The 17,005-nt window shown below is 59.0% G+C and overlaps 3 protein-coding genes and 1 non-coding gene across 7 annotated transcripts; 1 reads left to right on the top strand and 3 right to left on the bottom strand.

Moving 5' to 3' along the window:
• Positions 1 to 173: 173 nt before the first annotated feature.
• BUD23 (BUD23 rRNA methyltransferase and ribosome maturation factor) lies at positions 174 to 6,272 on the bottom strand. 2 transcript variants are annotated; one of them, XM_054646923.2, is made up of 12 exons: positions 6,115 to 6,272; positions 5,875 to 5,912; positions 5,504 to 5,599; positions 5,230 to 5,312; positions 5,053 to 5,149; positions 3,946 to 4,042; positions 3,520 to 3,570; positions 2,578 to 2,663; positions 2,298 to 2,343; positions 1,710 to 1,768; positions 694 to 783; positions 174 to 561 (listed from the first exon to the last, which is right to left on the bottom strand). In XM_054646923.2, the coding sequence occupies exons 1-12, from the start codon at positions 6,160 to 6,162 to the stop codon at positions 507 to 509; spliced, it is 846 nt and encodes a 281-aa protein (XP_054502898.1). In that variant the 5' UTR covers positions 6,163 to 6,272; the 3' UTR covers positions 174 to 506. The 2 variants fall into 2 exon arrangements, with proteins under 2 accessions (XP_054502898.1, XP_077044903.1); XM_077188788.1 differs by lacking the exon at positions 5,875 to 5,912 and having other exon boundaries at positions 6,115 to 6,234.
• LOC129129437 (small Cajal body-specific RNA 20) lies at positions 1,178 to 1,310 on the bottom strand. The gene has a single exon (XR_008535438.1).
• On the top strand, positions 6,234 to 8,003 carry DNAJC30 (DnaJ heat shock protein family (Hsp40) member C30). The gene has a single exon (XM_054646809.2). The coding sequence runs from the start codon at positions 6,308 to 6,310 to the stop codon at positions 6,932 to 6,934; it is 627 nt and encodes a 208-aa protein (XP_054502784.1). The 5' UTR covers positions 6,234 to 6,307; the 3' UTR covers positions 6,935 to 8,003.
• Positions 8,004 to 14,134: 6,131 nt separating this feature from the next.
• Positions 14,135 to 16,894, bottom strand: VPS37D (VPS37D subunit of ESCRT-I). 3 transcript variants are annotated; one of them, XM_077188790.1, is made up of 5 exons: positions 16,679 to 16,894; positions 15,673 to 15,844; positions 15,089 to 15,171; positions 14,819 to 14,953; positions 14,135 to 14,728 (listed from the first exon to the last, which is right to left on the bottom strand). In XM_077188790.1, exons 1-5 carry the CDS (start codon positions 16,799 to 16,801, stop codon positions 14,483 to 14,485), a joined length of 759 nt encoding a protein of 252 aa, XP_077044905.1. In that variant the 5' UTR covers positions 16,802 to 16,894; the 3' UTR covers positions 14,135 to 14,482. The 3 variants fall into 3 exon arrangements, with proteins under 3 accessions (XP_077044905.1, XP_077044904.1, XP_054503092.2); XM_077188789.1 differs by having other exon boundaries at positions 14,804 to 14,953; positions 16,679 to 16,893; XM_054647117.2 differs by having other exon boundaries at positions 14,135 to 14,953; positions 16,679 to 16,854.
• Positions 16,895 to 17,005: the final 111 nt, after the last annotated feature.

Here is a 17,005-nt window from a genome sequence, read left to right as displayed (position 1 = left end):
ATCCTATGCAGGCAGAGAGGAAGCTGGCAGGGAATGAAGTACCTTTGTCCTCATGGAACTACACCCTGACAGTGTGGACCCTCTGCAGGCAGAGGCGAAGCTGGCAGGGAATGAGGTACCCCATTCCCACCTCAATATTCCCAGCACCAAGGGCAGGACGCAGGACACCAGCAAACACTTGCAACTCTTTGACTCTTTAGTGAGGTACTGGGTATCACATCCTGGCTTACCTGGAGCTCAGCTGGCTCACTGCACTCAGGAAGGGAAGTGATGGCACTGTAGAGCACTGCCCAGCAGCAGTGCCAGAGCGCTGTCTGCACCTTCACCAGGGCAACAGGGCTGGAAGCTTTGCTGTTCGGCAGCACCTGAGCCAGTTTGCACCTTTAAGAGCCACAATGACCAGTCCCATCAAGTCCCCAGGTGTGGGGTGCCATCTGTGCCATCCACAGGAGGCTCTCTGGAGGCACCCATGTGCCACCTTCCATGGCAGCAGCGTCCAGAGAAGTTCAGAAGCGAGGACGGCGTTTCCGCCCCGTGTATTTCGTGTCTGCCCGCACCTCCCTGTGGGAAGAGCAGGGAACAGCTCAGCACCACCTGCAGGGCACTCGGGAGGGGAAGGGAGCAGGTTTGTGGCAGGAGGCTGGGCAGTGACAGCAGGTGACAGCCTCTGAGGCAGGACTCAGCTGGACTCACTTGCCCTGGCGCCGTCTGCGCTCCTTCTTCTCCAGGATCCAGTCCCGGCTTTTCTTCACAGACTTGCCCTTGACATTCCTGAACCGTGTCCTGGGGGGAGAGGGGGCAGCAGCTGGAGAGGAACTGAGGTGTGGGGGCACATTTCTCTGCCCCAGAGGATTGTCACCCAGAACTGGGTCACAGAAGTAGTGAGTTTCCCTCCCACCACCCCTGGCCAAGAGGCTGAGCCAGCACTGGAGGAGGCTGATTCCAGCCCTGGCTCAGGGATCCTGACCCATGAACTCCCCCAGGCCATACCCTGTGTCACACCAGCACCATGCTGCTCTCTGGGGTCTCAGGGCATTACAGGCTCGTGCACAACCACCTTCCCCTTGTCTGCTCTACTCCAAGAAAGGCAGACAAATTCAGGGTTCCTACAACGTTCCCAGCTCTGCTACTGCTCTCCAAGACCAGACAGCCCTTACACTGAGTGAGCAGAGAACAGCAATGTAAGAGGCAGGAAAACATGGCAGCCACAAGCTCCTGGCAGCCATGACAACGTTCCTCTGGTTTTTGTTCTGTCTCTCCCAATGGCTGCAAGAGGGGCTCCTCCCTGCACCACTGCTGTGGGAAGAGACAGGGCCAGCAGCAGAAACGCCCCAGGCCACTGCTAGGACCTGGACAGGAGAAAAAAAGGGAATGCCAGGACTCAGGCACTGCAGCCTGCCTCCATGGCCATCATGAGCCCTGTAAACATTCCCTCTGCCAGACCCTGGCATCAGCTGAAGAGCCCAGTGCAGGACAGAAAGCACACCTGACTGCTCACCTACAGCTCTAGGTAATCACCTACAGCCCCTGGGAAATAACGAGTTTTGTTCCCCATGTCCCTTGGGAAGATAAAGCAGTTGTCTCCTGGGCTTCTGTGAGTCCTCCCTGTCCTTCCCCTCCCATTGTGGGAGTGTGGTCCCCAGTAAAGCTCAGCCCTCCAGGGCCCCCACTGTGCAGGGAGACCCTGCAGCCTCACCCCCCCACGATACCTCTCATTGGTGAACTTTGCCTGGTGTGGCTCCTCACTGGCACACTCGGTACCAAGGCCCTGGAAAGCAAAATTGGGAACTTGTGTTCTCCTCTGGAGCAGGCACAGCTCATCAAAACTAAGGGGAATGCAGGGATCTGCAAAGGGAAGGACCAGAGCAGGGACAAACTGGTCTTTCAGAAATCATGGCAAAAAAAAAGGCAGAACAGCTTTAAAGAGGGAAGGGTTAGATTGGATATGGGAAGAAATTCTCCCCTCTGAGGGTGGCAAGCCCCTGGCACAGGGTGCCCAGAGCAGCTGTGGCTGCCCCATCCCTGCAAGTGCCCAAGGCCAGCTTGGACAGGGCTTGGAGCAGCCTGGGACAGTGGAAGGTGTCCCTGGCCATGGCAGGGGTTTGGAACAAGAGGAGCTGTAAGGTCCCTTCCAACCCAAACCAGTCTGTGATTATATGAGAGCAGGGCTTGGTGACTGGCAGAAAATGTATCAGTGAAGTCACATCTGCACTCTCAGAGCTGTTTGGCTCCCACACTGCCCACAGCTCCTCCACATCACCCAGGACAGCAGCTCTGCTGCCTCATGGAGGCCTCACCTTTGGTAATGTGCCAGATGTCCCAACAAAGAGACAGAGGAAGAACCTGGAAGAACAAGAATAAGGAGCATGAATGTGGGATTCAGCATGTGAGTCTCAGTCCCCAGGCAAGACTGAGATGTTTTATAACAGAGTCAGATCTAAGCTTTAACCTCTGTCCAGAACTGCATAATGGGAGAGAGAACAGCTCAGGGGAAGGGAAAAACAAAAAGAAAAAAAACAAAAAAACACTGCTAAACCCAGGCTTCACCCCAAACACAGACAGAGATGCAGGACTCACTTCTTGGCTTTAGCACTGTTGGGGTAATCCACCACCATTCCCCCTGTAAATCCAGCTCTCATGGCCTGGGCAGTGATGAGCTCCAGCTGGGAAAAGCAGCAGGTGCAAAGTTAATGAGCAGCCATCCCCCAGGAAAGCCCAAGAGACCTCTGGGAGCACCACACCAGGCTGGGCATTCCCAAGAGGGACTGCTCCTCCTCCTGCTAAGCTCTGCACCCATCTCCTGGTTCTGCACTCCCATCCACACACCAATTCCTTGCCATTTTAATTTTAAGACTCAGCCCAAGACAATCTATGAAATATGTGTTTCCTCAAGCCAGGTCTCATAAGCTTTTGGAGATCTATTTCACACCTAAGATAGCTCAGCTATCTTAGAAGGCATAAAATCAGCAGGATGGCTTCTGTGGTCGTGTTGGAAACAAAAAGGTTTTAATAAAAGGCAAAACAACAAAACTTTTTACAGAGAAAAACCAAGCCAGGTGCAAGAGGCCCTCCTGCCCCTGGTAAAACACCTCACAAAAGCAATTAGTTTCTTTGTTCTCTCTTCTTTTTCTAGTAAATTGCTTAGGCAGGACTTTTTGGCTTTTGTCTAATTAGCTATTTTTAAGTTTGAGGTGAAGTCTTTTAAGTCTTATGAAATTTTTTTTTCACTTAATTAAGAAGAAAAACTTCTGAGCTTATTTCTTTTTTAAAGGGACAAAAAAATAGTTTTGTCACTCCATCAACAAAGAGCACATAAATCTACAAATCCTATAAATTCCTGTAAATCTATGAAACAACAGAACCTGCACAAGGTATCCTCCTTACAGGTTATTTTTATGGGCTCCTGAAGAGCTCTAGAAGTGGCAGGGGGGACAGAGACACTGCCTGGATGTGGAAGAACAGGATGCAAACAGTAAATGATTTATTTCTGTGCCAGAACCCCTCCCAGCTGACTGATACCTGCTCTGAGTTCTCAGGGTACAGCTGCAGCACAGCTCGGGATCCTCGGGCCTGCAGGAGACAGAGCTGATCACTCCCCTGACCCCTCTGGGTCACCATCCCAGCCCCAAACATGAGCTCCCTCCCCCTCAAAACCTCCAGGACAAAGCTCCAGGAGAGCTGCTCAGCCCACAGAGCCAGTGAGGCACAGGGGAACAGCAGCTATCCCAGAATCATGAACTGCTAGGTTTGGGAAAGACCACCAAGACCATCAAGTCCAACCTTGATGAGCAGCAGCACCAGGCAGGAAGGCAGGCAGTGGCTGCTCCTGCCAGTCCTGCTTCAGAGCAGGACTTAATTTACTTAAAACAACCTGACTTGAAGTATCTTCTAAAGAGCTAAGCCATAAGAGCAGCAGAGATGTGGCTGGTGGAGGGTGGCACTTACCAGGGCAGTGTAGAGAGTGGAGAAGAATCTGTAGAGGCGTTTGGGGGGGCTGTGTGACTTCTTGTCAGCATTACAGAGCCACTGCACTGCAGAAATACTGAGAGGGAAAATGAGACCCTCAGGACAGAGTTACTGTTTCCTTCACAGAGCTTGTCACCTCCCTTGAGCTGAATTCCTGCACTAGGCATGTGCTGGGCCTCAGGGAAATCATTTCATTTCCTCTGTGTTGCTCTGCCTTCTGTTTCATAGCTACACAAACCCCTCTGGAGACTCACAAAACAAGGTGCATAAGTTAAAGGACAAAAGCATCATCAAGCATCCCCTTTAGTCCAAGTGCTCAAATCATAGAATGACAGAATGGTTTGGGTTGGGAGGGACCCTAAAGGTCAGCTTGTTCCAGCCCTTGCCATGGGCAGGAACACCTCCCACTATCCCAGGTTGCTCCAAGCTCTGTCCAACCTGGCCTTGGACACATCCAGGGATGGAGCAGCCACAGCTGCCCTGGGCAACCTGGAGGCCTCCCTACCCTCACAGGGAAGAATTTCCTCTCTGTATCTCACCTAAATGTTCCCCCCGTTACTCCTACTCCAAGCATTACAGCTCCTGAGCAGCACTGGAGAGCTCAGCTGTGTCCCTTGCCTGGCCAAGCAGGTTTTCCCAAAGAACAATTTACACCAGAGCTTTTGGCTCAGCAAAGGACAGCCCTTGCTTCCTCCCAGCTGTTCTCTGAGCAGGTAAGTCCCTCTGTCCCCCTGATCCCAAAGCCAAACACCAAACCTTGATCCAGGGACTGACTTCTCTAAGCTCTACCACTTTATACTTTGTTCTCCTCCTTGGAGTAGGTCTCAGCCATCCTGATAATATCCCCAGCTTTACTTTCTTCCCTTCAACAAAATTCCTAGCTCAGCAGCACAAAGGACAAGCATCACCTGGGAAGCAGCTGTCACAAGGTGCTTCTACCATCCAGAGTTCTGGAGGTTTGTCCTGGAGTGATGAGCCAAGGCTGACAAGGCCAGTCCCTCTCAGCTGTGATCTACCAGGTGTGCACCATGGGGACTGTGCAGTTCTAGGGGTGTCAGGAGAGCTCAGCTACAGGCACAGACTCACCTGATACAGCCATCAAACATGCCAGGCCTGAAGGGAATGCCATGGCCCACATCTGCAAGGAGAAGGTCTCCTTCCACCTCCCTCTCCACGGCCACATCTGCACAGAACACAGCACAGCTCAGGCACTCAGCTCCCAGCCCTGGGGCCTCTGAGGGTCTCAGGGGAGGTTGTGCTCACCCAGCATGGCAGGGCTGATGTCCATGCCAATCCAGTAGTGACCCTCCTCAGAGATGTAATCCCCACTCAGCCCAGAGCCACAGCTAGAGGGAGGAAGGGGGAAAGAGCTGAGCTCATGGGGCTGCTCTGAGGCTCTGCTGGCCACACACACCAACGTTACAGCAGCCTGTCCCTCCTCCCCAGCCCACAAAAGGCACTGGGACATGGCCACCCCCTTGCCTGTGCACCCCTGCAGCCCCAGATATGCCATGGAATTGGGCAGAGCCCCGCTCACCCCACATCCAGCAGGAGGCAGGCACGGTCCTCGGGCAGTCCCAGCAGCTCCACAGCCCGCTCCGACATCTGCGACTGGATCTCCACCACGCGGGAGCTGCGGCACAGCACAGCGTGAGGGACGGGCGGCATCCCGAGCACTGCGAGAGCGGACCCGCACCGCCCGCGGCAGGGCCCGCACGGCAGGGCCCGAGCACCCCTCGCCTCCCTCAGGACCCGACCCTGCCCCTCACTCCCGGACCCCAGGACTCCCGGCAGGGCCCAGGACCGACCCCGACCCCTACCCCTACCCCCGGTGGGTGCCCCCGGTGTCTGCCCCATGGCGAGTCCCCTCCCAGCCCCACGAAACCCGCAGCGCCGGTCCTGCCGTACTTCTGGGTGTATTTCCGCGCCTCGGCCTCATCGTAGAACTGCAACGAGAGAGCGGCGGGCGCGGTGAGGGCCGGACCCCCCAGCGGAGCCCGGTACCCCCCCGCAGACGTGCCCGGTTCCCCCCCGCAGACGTGCCCAGTCCCCGCAGACGTGCCCGATTCCCCCCTCAGGCATGCCCGGTGCCCCCCTAGACATTCCCGGTTCCCCCCCAGACATTCCCGGTCCCCCACCGCCGCTCACCAGCTCGGGTGGCCCGCGGTGCTCGGGCCGGCGGCCGCTGCCCGCCATGCTGCGACTGCGTGACGTCACTGCCCAGCGACAGCGCCGTGCCCGCCCGGTGGGCGCTGGTCTGTACACGTCATTCCTCCGCCGGTGACGTCACAGTTCCGCGCCGCGGCGCTGGTGATGGCGGCGGGCGGGCGCTGAGGCCGCCATGGGCCCGGCGGTGCTCGGGCGGCTGCGGCCGCTCCTCCCCGCGGCCCCGCGGCCCGGCCTCGCCCCGCCGCCCTCCCGGGCCGCGCAGACGGGCGGTGCCGGAGCCCCGCGGCCGCGCCGCGATCTCTACGAGGTGCTGGGAGTGCCGTCCACGGCCACGGCGGCGCAGATCAAGACGGCGTACTACGAGCAGTCCTTCCGCTACCACCCCGACCGCAATGCGGGCAGCGCGGCCGCGGCCGCTCGCTTCGCCGCCGTCAGCGAGGCCTACCGGGTGCTGGGCAGCGCCGCGCTCCGCAGCAAGTACGACCGCGGGCTGCTGAGCGCCGCCGAGCTGCGCGACGCGCCCCGGCCCTCGGGCCGCGCTCCCGCCGCCGCCCCGTCACCGCCCCGCGCCCCCGCCGCCCGCCCGGGGCCCGGCCCGACCCCCTTCGACTTCGACGCCTTCTACCGTGCGCACTACGGGGAGCAACTGCAGCGGGAGCAGATGCTGCGGGCGCGGAGGGAGCAGCTGAGGCTCCAGCGGGAGGAGTACGCGGCACAGGGACGCCTCCGGGCCCTCTCGGATCTCTCCATCGGGCTCCTCTTCTTCCTGGGGGTGGCTCTCATCTACGGCCTCAAGTGACGGCGGGGCGGCCCCCGGGGTGTCCCCCCAGCTGTGCGGTGTCACCAGGGGCTGGCAGCGGGCTGGGGGTGGGCCCTACCCCGCCCCGCATCTGCTGTTCGGGCTGTGACATTGCACCCTGCCAGAGTGACCTTCAGGCACGGGGAATGGCCGGCAGCGTCACAGGCTGCGAGCTGGCCCCTGTGCCAGTGTGACCTTCAGACACACAGTGCCCTGGCTGGCACAGTCTGTGCCCTCTGGATGCCCTCTGGGGACACAGCCTGGGCCAGGCCACTCAGGGTGACCTTGCAGGAGCTCTTGATGTGCCCCCTCAGCCAACACCTCCTGCACAGTGCCTGGCAAGTGAGCACAGTCCTGGACTCTGGACTGGGATGTGTCCCCTCCTTGGTACAGCTGTGTGACCCTGGGTGACTGCAAAGATTAAAGGCTGTCAGAGGTGCTGTGTGTGTTCAGCTGTGCCTCTGGTTCCTGCTGCTGCCAGGCCTGTGCTGTCACACCTGCTGGTGCCACATCTCTGGAGCTCCTGATGGCCCAGCTGCACCACCCTGTGAGAATGGCAGGTACAGGAGGCTGAGATCAGACCTGAAAAATGAAACCTGAGCCCATGGCCTGGTCAGTGTGTGACACTGCCTCGAGCTGTGTGACAGCACTTTGGTGTCTGCAGTCCTCTGTCCTGTCTGGGGCCTGCCAGGAGCTTCACACCACCCCTCCCCGTGAGGATTTTGGCTGTGGTGCACCTGTGAGCATCCATTGCTGTTCTCTGTGTCTTACATGTGTCTGAGCATCATTTGCACAAGAGTATTTGCCTATTTAAATACTGAAGTGTTTTAAGAACTGAAGATTGTATTTCTCAGAACCTTTTCTTTCTCCTTGGGTGAAGGTTCACCTGTGCTATGCTGCTGCTGCCTGGAGGGAGAGAAGCTTCCTGGCTTGAGTGTGTCAAGGACTGTGTGGGACACTGGGTTTGCTGTCAGTGGGGTGAGCAGGAGCCCAAGCCTTGTCCAGAGCCTGGGTTGTGTTTTGTCCCAGCACAAGAATGTCACAAGTGAATGAATGCCCTGTGTCTGCAGTGTGCATTTCTGTGATCCTGCTCAGAGCCTGGGGCCCTGGCACAGCAGGGACACCCAGGGGCAAGATGCAGGTTGGGCAGGCAGTGGGGAAGGAGGAAAAGAATCCTACAGAGCCAGACAAGAAGAGTCTGAAACCAACCCAAAAGCTAAATCCAGCACAATGGACATGCCACAGCAGGAAACAAACACCAGGAGGCTGCAGCTGAAGGAACCAGGGATGGGGAACACCCTGGGGGATGGGGAGCAGCAGCCCTGCACTCACCATCCACTGTGTGATCCCAAGGAAAGGAACAGAAGGGCCTGGGGTGGAGCAGGCTGAGAGCTCAGGACTCCTGCCACTCTTTGCAGTGAGGGCTGGTGGGATGGGGGAGGTGGGTGAGCAATGACAAAGGGCACAGTGGCCCCTGAGGGGATGGGAAAGGCACATCTCATCCCTTGAGCTGGGATGGGAAAGGGATGAGATCCCACACAAGTTCAGGCTGATGTGAGCAGTGGCTGCCAAGCTGTGAGCAAGCCCAGCTGGCCACAGGGTGTAACCCTCCATGGGGTGAGGGCTTTGCTGCTGGCACGAGGCACCAGAAGCTTCCCCATGTGCAGGGCCAAACTGGCCCTTGGCCCCTCTCCAGCCTGTGCAGGATTGCTCAGCATTGCTCCCTGCCTGCTCTCAGCAGCTTGTGCCCCCTCCAGCTGCTCACTAGAGGCTGCTGCATGCTGGGGCTAAGCTCAGCCCAGGGGCAGAGTGAAGCTTTCCAGGGTCCTCCCTGGTGCCAGTCTGTCCCTTCACTGGGATGTCACAGTGGGACACAGGAGCCTGGTGTGCCCTGCCAGAGGGAACTCTCTGGAGTTGGGGTTCTGGCACCTGCTGATGCATTTTCATGCTCATCTTCATTCTGTAAACAAATCACTCAAAAGATCAGAGGCAGCTTTTTGGGCAGCATTTGGCAGGAAGCATTACTCTGCAGGCTGGAAAAGCCAGCAGTGTCCATGGCACTCCTCTGGCTCCCTCCCAAACAGGGGGTTTGGAGTTCCTGCTGCTGGCTCTTCTCTTCCTCCTCAGGTCTCTGTGATGTATCTTGAAGATTAAAGATATCCAGCCACAAATTGGTGACAAAATGACACATCTTTCTTGTGGTGGGCCTGGGTGGGAAATACTCCTTGCACTTGCTGGAAAGCAGGGGTGAGGAGCTGTGACCGTGTTCACAGGGGTCTCAGGTTGAGGGACGAGATGAGGATCTGACTCCATGTTTCAGAAGGCTGATTTATTATTTTATGATATATATTACATTAAAACTGTACTAAAAGAATAGAAGAAAGGATTTCATCAGAAGGCTGGCTAAGAATAGAATAAAAAGGAATGATAACAAAGGTTTGTGTCTCAGACTCTGTCTGAGCCAGCTGACTGTGATTGGCCATTAATTAGAAACAACCACATGAGCCCAATCCCAGATGCACCTGTTGCATTCCACAGCAGCAGATAACCATTGGTTACATTTTGTTCCTGAGGCCTCTCAGCTTCTCAGGAGGAAAAAATCCTAAGGAAAGGATTTTTAATGAAAAGATGTCTGTGACAAGGGGCAGGCAGGAGTTTCACACCCTGACTTCAGTCAGTGAAGAAGAGGCCAGAGAGGGGAGCTCTGTCTGCCTTGCTGGGAAGGGTGGGCATGCAGTCAGCAGGGCAGGGTGGCCCCTCTGGAGGTGCTGTTCTGTGCTGCCTGGGTGACACCCAGGGGTGGCTGTGCCCTGGTGACATCCCCTGAGCTCTGCTGCCTGGACAGAGGAGGGTGCCCTGAACTCTGCAGTGTCACCTTTGCCCTGTCAGGCCTGACTGCTCCTCTGCTCTGGGAAGGATTTCAGCAGCTTGGGCACCAAGTGGCTGGAGCTGGTCCAAATGCCCAGCCTTGCCTCCCAGCTCCCAGCATGCCACTGTTCTGCCTCTTTTCTCCTTGTGTCAACAATGTCATGGCATTCTTGCTGTTCTCCAGTTGTTTCCTTGATGGAGAGCTGCCAGGAGAGCTGAGCACAGCCTGTGAGGGTGCCAGGGGTGGATGGTGCCAGGGCTGTGAGCTGTAATGGGCTGGAAGATAAAGGATAGGATAAAGATGGAAGGAAGGATAAAGGAAAATAAAACAGAGGATAAAGCTCAGTAATTCCCTGTGGCCTTTACATCTCAGGAGCCAGGATGCATTCCTGGGGACATTGACACACACAGGGTTGTTCCTGTGAGCAGGAGCCCCCTTCCTGCAGCTGGGGCAAGGCAGCCATCAGCAGGGTCATGGCAGGGAGCAGCTGTGAACTCCCCCAGCTCCTTTTCCTGCCTTGGGGATGTGTCCAGTCCCTGCAGCACAGCTCAGGAGCAGGCTGCAGCAGCAGCTGAGCTGTCCACAGCCCCTCCTGGCCCGTGTGAGGTGGCAGTTTCAGCTGGGGACTTCACCACGAGCATCCCGAGGCTTTTGCTGGGAGGAGTGTGATGTTCACAGCAGGGATTTCTTCCTCCTCTGTCTCCAGCTCACTGGGGCCATTTTTACAGATATTCTAGCACATCCTACCCCTCACTTCCTCTCCCTGTGCCTCCCCATTTCACTTGCTGCAAGTGATGTATGTGTCCATGTTGGATGCTTGTCCTTTGCACCAGGTTTTGCCAGCTGTGTGTCACCAAAAGGGTGACATTTGTCCCAGGGTGAGTTGCTGGTGGGGCCTCAGCCATCATCCCATGCCCACCCACCCAGGCCTGGACTGCTCTGCCCTGCACCTTCACCCCAGGGCTTGTTTTGCTGTTGCTCATTCCCACCCTTAAATCACTGACAGCAGACAAAGGGAAGCACCAAAATCTGAGTAGTTAACAGATGGGGATTGGATGTGTGATAAGCTAAGGAAATCAGAGGCTCCAGGGAAATATAAACAAGCTGGATTGAGCCTGATGGCCCCAGTGCTGAGGCTCTCCAAGCTCAGTGCAGACCCCACTCCCCACCCCTGCCCCAGCCCCTTTTCATGGGCTGACATCCCCATAACTGCAGGTTTGGGTTGCTGGGCTGCCCCCATAGCTGCTGGGTGCTTGGGAGTGTGGGGTCTCAGGGCCTCCTCCTGGAGCTGGGCTGCTCTTTGGGAAGGAAGGGGTCAAACCTGGCTGCTGGCAGATCTTTGATGGTGAGGGGCAGGAGCAGGGAGCTGCAGGCTGGGGAGCAGAGCCCTGAGCAGCAGTGAGGGGAGGCCATCAGCCTCCTCCCACCCCCTGGCAGGGCTGGGGGTGAGGGGACAGCCCCTGGGACAGCCCCAGCCCTCTGTGTGGGCAGAGCTCTGCAGCCCAGGGCTGCTGCTGGTGGCTCCAGGGAAGGGCTGCCATGGTTGGCAGCACCCGAGGATGGGGGCAGCTCCCCCTCCCTTCAGCAGCATCCCCTGAGGCCATTCCTCGGTTAATAGAGTTAATTGTTAATAGACAATTAACAGCCCCGTGCCTGCTCCAGGGGCCCCAGCTGGGGCACCCTGCCACCCCCTTCCTGGCTGGTCCTAGCCCAGGTTTGTACCCCTTTGGCACCCCTCAGTCTGGGGCTGTGGCTCTGGGGGCACTGGGGGCACCCCTCTTCTCCCAGCTGTTCTGGCTCTCCTGGGCTGGGGCTGCTCCTTATCCAGCCTGGAGCCAGGGGTGGGGGGCACCCCCAGCTCCCTGCCCAGCTCTGGCTGCACCCCAGCTGCCAGGGGGGCTGGGCTGGGCTGGCCCAGCAGCAATGAATGCAGAAGCACACCCAGGGGCAACTCCTCCTCCTCCTCCTCCCCCCCCCAGGGTGAGCAGCAGCACCTTTACCCTCCTTGACTCCATCCTACAGGGCAGGCAGAGGGGCTGTCCACTGCCAGCCCCTGCCTGTGAGCCAGTGTCCCTGTCTGCCCCGTGTGCCCAGTCCCTGCTGGCTGTGCAGGCCTGGAGCTGTTGGTGGCAGTGGGCAGATACCCCTCAATCCCCAGGGGTACAGGGTACATCCCCTGCCAGGATCACCACAGCTGGGGTGGCCAGCCCCAAACTGGACAGTTCCAGCTGCAGGGTGGCAGGAACCTCCCCAGGGCAGGGGCTCACCTGGCTTGGCCCCTTCCCAAAGCTTCCCAAGGCTCTCCACCCTCCAGTGGGGTGGTGGCCAGCCCAGCAGGACCATGGGGTAGTGAGGGCCTGCCCAGTGCTTCCTGAACTTGCCTGAGGTGCTGCAGGGCTCCTGTGGACTGACAGACAGACAGACAGACCATGGCAGCACAGCTTTCCTTGGGGCTCAGGCTGTCACTTCTTGTGCTGCAGCTCTCATGGACACACTCACCTTGCCCAGGCTGCAGGGGCAGCTCCTCACCCTCAGAGTCCCCACCCATGGGGCCACTGGGGTGACTCAGGAGCTGCAAGGGACCAGGGATGTTTGTCCTGGAGCTGGTGGCAGAGCCACCCTGGCAGCCTGGGGCTGCACTGCCTGGGGAGATGCACTGGAGGGCCTGGATAGTTTTTGGGTGGTTTTGCTGTTTGTGCACCATCTCCTGCCTCAGTGCTGTGCCTGGTCCCCTGTGGCAGGGCAGTGGCAGCCCACCAGCACTGCCTGGTGAGCACAGAGCCTGGCTGGCAAACAGGCCTTTCACTGCCAGGCTGAGCCCAAAGTGGGACTCAGGAAAGCAGCAGGTGCTTTGTGAAACTCCAAATATTGCAGTGACTACCACCTCCTCACATGCCAATAAAGGCACAGTCCCCTATTTATCCCAGTTTTAAACCTGCTTTAACTGGTAATAATGAAATATTAGCCATAAATGAGGGCTGATGTTTGGCATAAGGCCAGGTAGCCTCAGTAGGGGAGGGTGATCAGACACTGCAAGCTAATGACCTGTATTTTGGGGTGGTTTGTGGCCTGAGCCAGGGCCTTCTGCTGCTTGGGATGATTTCCAAGCAGTCTGCATAGCAGGGGCAAGATGCAGGTTGGGCAGGCAGCTGGGACAGGCGAAAAGAATCCTACAGAGCCAGACAAGAAGAGTCTGAAACCAACCCAAAAGCTAAATCCAGCACAATGGACATGCCACAGCAGGAAACAAACACCAGGAGGCTGCAGCTGGAGGAACCAGGGATGGGGAACACCCTGGAGGATGGGGAACAGCAGCCCTGCACTCACCATCCACTGTGTGATCCCAAGGAAAGGAACAGAAGGGCCTGGGGTGGAGCAGGCTGAGAGCTCAGGACTCCTGCCACTCTTTGCAGTGAGGGCTGGTGGGATGGGGGAGGTGGGTGAGCAATGACAAAGGGCACAGTGGCCCCTGAGGGGATGGGAAAGGCACATCTCATCCCTTGAGCTGGGATGGGAAAGGGATGAGATCCCACACAAGTTCAGGCTGATGTGAGCAGTGGCTGCCAAGCTGTGAGCAAGTGTCACGGACATATTTTATGAAAAATCCTTTTGACAAGATTTTTCTCCTTAGAAGCTGGGAGGCCTCAGAAACGAAATGTAAACAATAATTATTTGCTGCTGTGGAATGCAATAGGTGCATCTGTGATTGATCTCATGTGGTTGTTTGTAATTAATGGCCAATCACAGGCCAGCTGTCTCAGACTCTCTGGTCAGCCACAAGATTCCATTCCTTTCCTTCCTTTGCTAGCCTTCTGATGAAATCCTTTCTTCTATTCTTTTAGTGTAGTTTTAATATATAATTTTATTTTAATATAATATATATAACAAAATAATAAATCAGCCTTCTGAAACATGGAGTCAACATTCTCATCTCTTCCCTCATCCTGGGACCCCTGCAAACATCACCACAAGCAAGCCCAAGCTGGCCACGGGGTATAACCCTCCATAGGGTGAGGGCTTTGCTGCTGGCACGAGGCATCTCTGGGCACCTTCCCCACGTGCAGGGCCAAACTGGTCCTTGGCACCTCTCCTGAGGGAAGCACACACTCATGGCAGGCTCTGCACCCCTTGCAGGAGCTCTCAACTGCCCCAGGGCAGTGATGTCCTGAGCCAAGTGCCAAGGAAAGCTCTGGGGGCTCCTCAGGCTGGAGGCTCTCCTTGGCTGCCAGTCACCTCCAAGCCTGGCAAGTGCCCCCTGGAAACCCTTTCCTGTCTCATCCTGCTGTTCATAGCCAGAGCAAGGGGCAGAGCACGGAAAGAGCACACACAGAGCATGGAAAGAGGCTTTATTTAGGAAGCATGTGGCACACCCAGTGCTCCTGTGCCTTTTCCCTGCTATCCCTCCCAGCTAAGCCCACTGACACCCCTACAAGCCACCCACCCCCAGTTCCTGTCCCATTCCTCCTGCAGTGGATGCAGAGCCCTCCCCCCGGCACCTCCCCAATGCTGGACCCTCTGCCCCAACCCCGACCTCCATCCCTCTGTGAGCTCCCCCATGTGCCACCCCACAGCCCCTTCGGAGCTGTGCCCACAGCACCCCCAGCCCTCCTGTTCCTGCCCTCGGTGCTGCTGCCCGGCCCCGGCAGGGGCAGGAGCGGGGCCATCCCCACCGTGCCCCGCTACCGGTGCGGCGGCTCCTGCTCCCGGGGCTGGGCGCTGAGCACGGGCACGGGTCCGACGGGGCGCAGGGGAGAGCCCAGGCCGGGCACCTCGGAGCAGGGAGATGCTGGCTGCTGTGCCAGGGCTGGGAGATGGTGCTTGGGAGGTGCAGCCGGCACGGGAAAGGGCGCGGCGGCCTCCGAGGGGGTGAGGACGGCAGGCACAAAGCCGTAGGACAGATCAAAGGCTTTGGGGGCTGCACCGCTCTGCAAGGGGGCAAGGCGGGCTGGTGCCATGCTAGCTGGGGCACCTGGGCACCCCGCAGGGTCCTTCCTGCCCACCTGCTCCTTCTGCACCTGCTCCTTCTGCAGCAGCTCCTGCAGCTTCTCCAGCTGGGTCCGGCAGACATGGGAGCGTGTGCGGCTCTGGCAGAAGGACTCCAGGAAGGACTCGAGGGGCAGCTCCTGGGCCAGGAACTGCTTTATCTGGGCCTGTAGGATGGGCAGTGGGACAGCACCCCTTGGAGCCTGGGCTCTTCTGCAGGCCCTGGCACATGGGAGGGCATGGAGAGGCCCCCGTGGCCGTGGTAAGGAAGGGATGACAGCACAGGGGTCTCAATAACTCACCTCTGACTCTGCTTCTGAGGCATCAAGCCTGGCTTGGAGCTGGCCCAGGGCACTCTGTGGGCTCCACTTCTCCAGGTAAACCTCTGTGTGTCACAAGGGGATGGGGCTGCCAACCTTCCCCTGGATACCCCCTCTGCTGGGGGTGCTGAATTTCCCATCCTCAAGCATCCACTGCCCCCCCTCCTTGCACTGAAACCCCCCCAAACACACCCCTGGAGCCACCTGCACACCAAGGCTTCCATCCCACAGGTTGCCCAGAGAATCTGTGGATGCCTCATCCTTGTAATTGTTCAGGGCCAGGTTGGACTTGGAGCACCCTGCTCTAGGGAAGGTGTCCCTGCTCACAGCAGAGGATGGAATGAGATGATCTTTAAGGTGCCTTCCAACCCAAATGATTCTGTGATTCCATGGCTGGTCCCAGCTAAGGATGTGCTGTGTCACAGGGAGCATCATCCCCCACCACTCCTGATCACGGCTGAACCATCTCCCTGGGGTAGGGTCAAGAATGCTGAGCCCACCTGGAGCCTCATAGTAACAGGGGTTGCTGTGGATGTGCCTCAGCCCATGGGCTGCTCCCCACTCACCCAGGCGCTGCTGCTTGTCCCAGCAGGCCTCTCGGATCTCCTGCAGCTCCTGGTACTTGATGGCCAGGGAAGCCTTCCCATCCTCCAGCCGTGGGCGCAGGGACAGATTCACCTTGGCCTGGGTGCAATTTGAAGCCAAACACATTTCCCGCTCCAGCTGGAGACTCTGGAACTGTGGGAATGGGATTGGGGCCGTATGTGTCAGCAATGAGAGAAATGGGCAGAACCAGTCAGATCCAGCACCTTGCTGGGCGGGGGACAGTGCCCGTCCGGGGCTGAACCCCCTTTTTCTGCAGTGTCTCCATCCTCTGCTTTGCCTGGGAAGGGGGCGCATCCCGGGGGAATGCAGCGGCTGCAGCCGGGCTACGCAGCCTCCAGGCTAAACCCGACCGCGGCAATCTCCGCAGGGAAAGCGCTCGGCAGAGGACAAGGATGTCACGGAAGGGACACGCACCCTCCCCTGGCTGCGCACACCCCTCCCGCACTCGGGGCCACCCAGGGAATGGGGCCGAGGGCGATTCCACAATAACCCGCGCCCGATTCCGCAGCGCAGCCGGGAGGGCGCGGGGCTCATCCCGGCTGCGGAAAACGAGACCGGGCTGGAGGGCGGGCGAAGGGCCGGGGCCTCCGCACATCTCGGGATGCGGGGCAGCGGACGGGCCTTGGTGGCCCTGGCTTTGGCGGCCCTGGCTTTGGTGGCCCTGGCTTTGGTGGCCCGAGGTTTCGCACCGGGAGCCCCGCGCAGCCGCGGTCGGGACGCCCGGGCGGAGGCTCCCCCGCCCCGCCGGTGGCTCTGCGGCTCCTCCGGAGCCCCGGGATTACGGGTGTCAGGATGAGGGCAGCGGGCGATGGGGCCGGCGGGAGGTCCCCGGCCCCGCAGTGCCAGCCCCGGGCCGCGGGCGGCTCCGCCCTGCGCACCGGGACAGCCCCGGAGGAGCGAGTGGCGCACAGCTGGACCCCGCCGGCGGCGGGACAGCGGCCCCCGGCCCCCCGGCCCCGGCCGTACCTTCCTGCAGAGGCGGGCGGCGCGCTGCAGCCGCGGCTCGTCCTGCAGCAGCGCCCGGAGCTGCGCCGTGCTCAGCGCCCCGAGGCGGCGCGGGGAGCCGGGCGGCGCCGCGGGCCGGGACATGGGCCGGGATCGGCACCGGCACCGGCACCGGCACCGGGACCCCCGCCCGCGCCGCCGGGAGCCGCGCGCGCCGCCCCGCGCCCGCCGCCCCCGCCGGTCTTAAAGGAGCCGCAGCGGAGCGCGGAGCGATCCCGCAGCGCTCCTGCACCGCACCGATCCCGCACCGCACGGCTCCTGCACCGCTCCCGCAGGGCTCCTGTACCG

Source organism: Agelaius phoeniceus, chromosome 20 (genome assembly GCF_051311805.1).
Source record: "Agelaius phoeniceus isolate bAgePho1 chromosome 20, bAgePho1.hap1, whole genome shotgun sequence".
NCBI lineage: Eukaryota > Metazoa > Chordata > Aves > Passeriformes > Icteridae > Agelaius > Agelaius phoeniceus.
The sequence above is the reverse complement of the archived record's forward strand: the minus strand, read 5'-3'. Positions and strand labels throughout refer to the sequence as shown.

Coding starts and splice junctions, on each gene's coding strand:
- BUD23 (XM_054646923.2), bottom strand. CDS start 6,162: ATGGCGGGCAGCGGCCGCCGGCCCGAGCACCGCGGGCCACCCGAGCTG. Junction 5,150..5,229: donor CATCAGCCCTGCCATGCTGG/GTGAGCACAACC, acceptor TGTTCTGTGCAG/ATGTGGCCGTGGAGAGGGAG. Junction 4,043..5,052: donor ATGTTTGATGGCTGTATCAG/GTGAGTCTGTGC, acceptor TTTCCCTCTCAG/TATTTCTGCAGTGCAGTGGC.
- DNAJC30 (XM_054646809.2), top strand. CDS start 6,308: ATGGGCCCGGCGGTGCTCGGGCGGCTGCGGCCGCTCCTCCCCGCGGCC.
- VPS37D (XM_054647117.2), bottom strand. CDS start 16,801: ATGTCCCGGCCCGCGGCGCCGCCCGGCTCCCCGCGCCGCCTCGGGGCG. Junction 15,172..15,672: donor GGACAAGCAGCAGCGCCTGG/GTGAGTGGGGAG, acceptor TGTGACACACAG/AGGTTTACCTGGAGAAGTGG. Junction 14,954..15,088: donor CCTCAGAAGCAGAGTCAGAG/GTGAGTTATTGA, acceptor CCCATCCTACAG/GCCCAGATAAAGCAGTTCCT.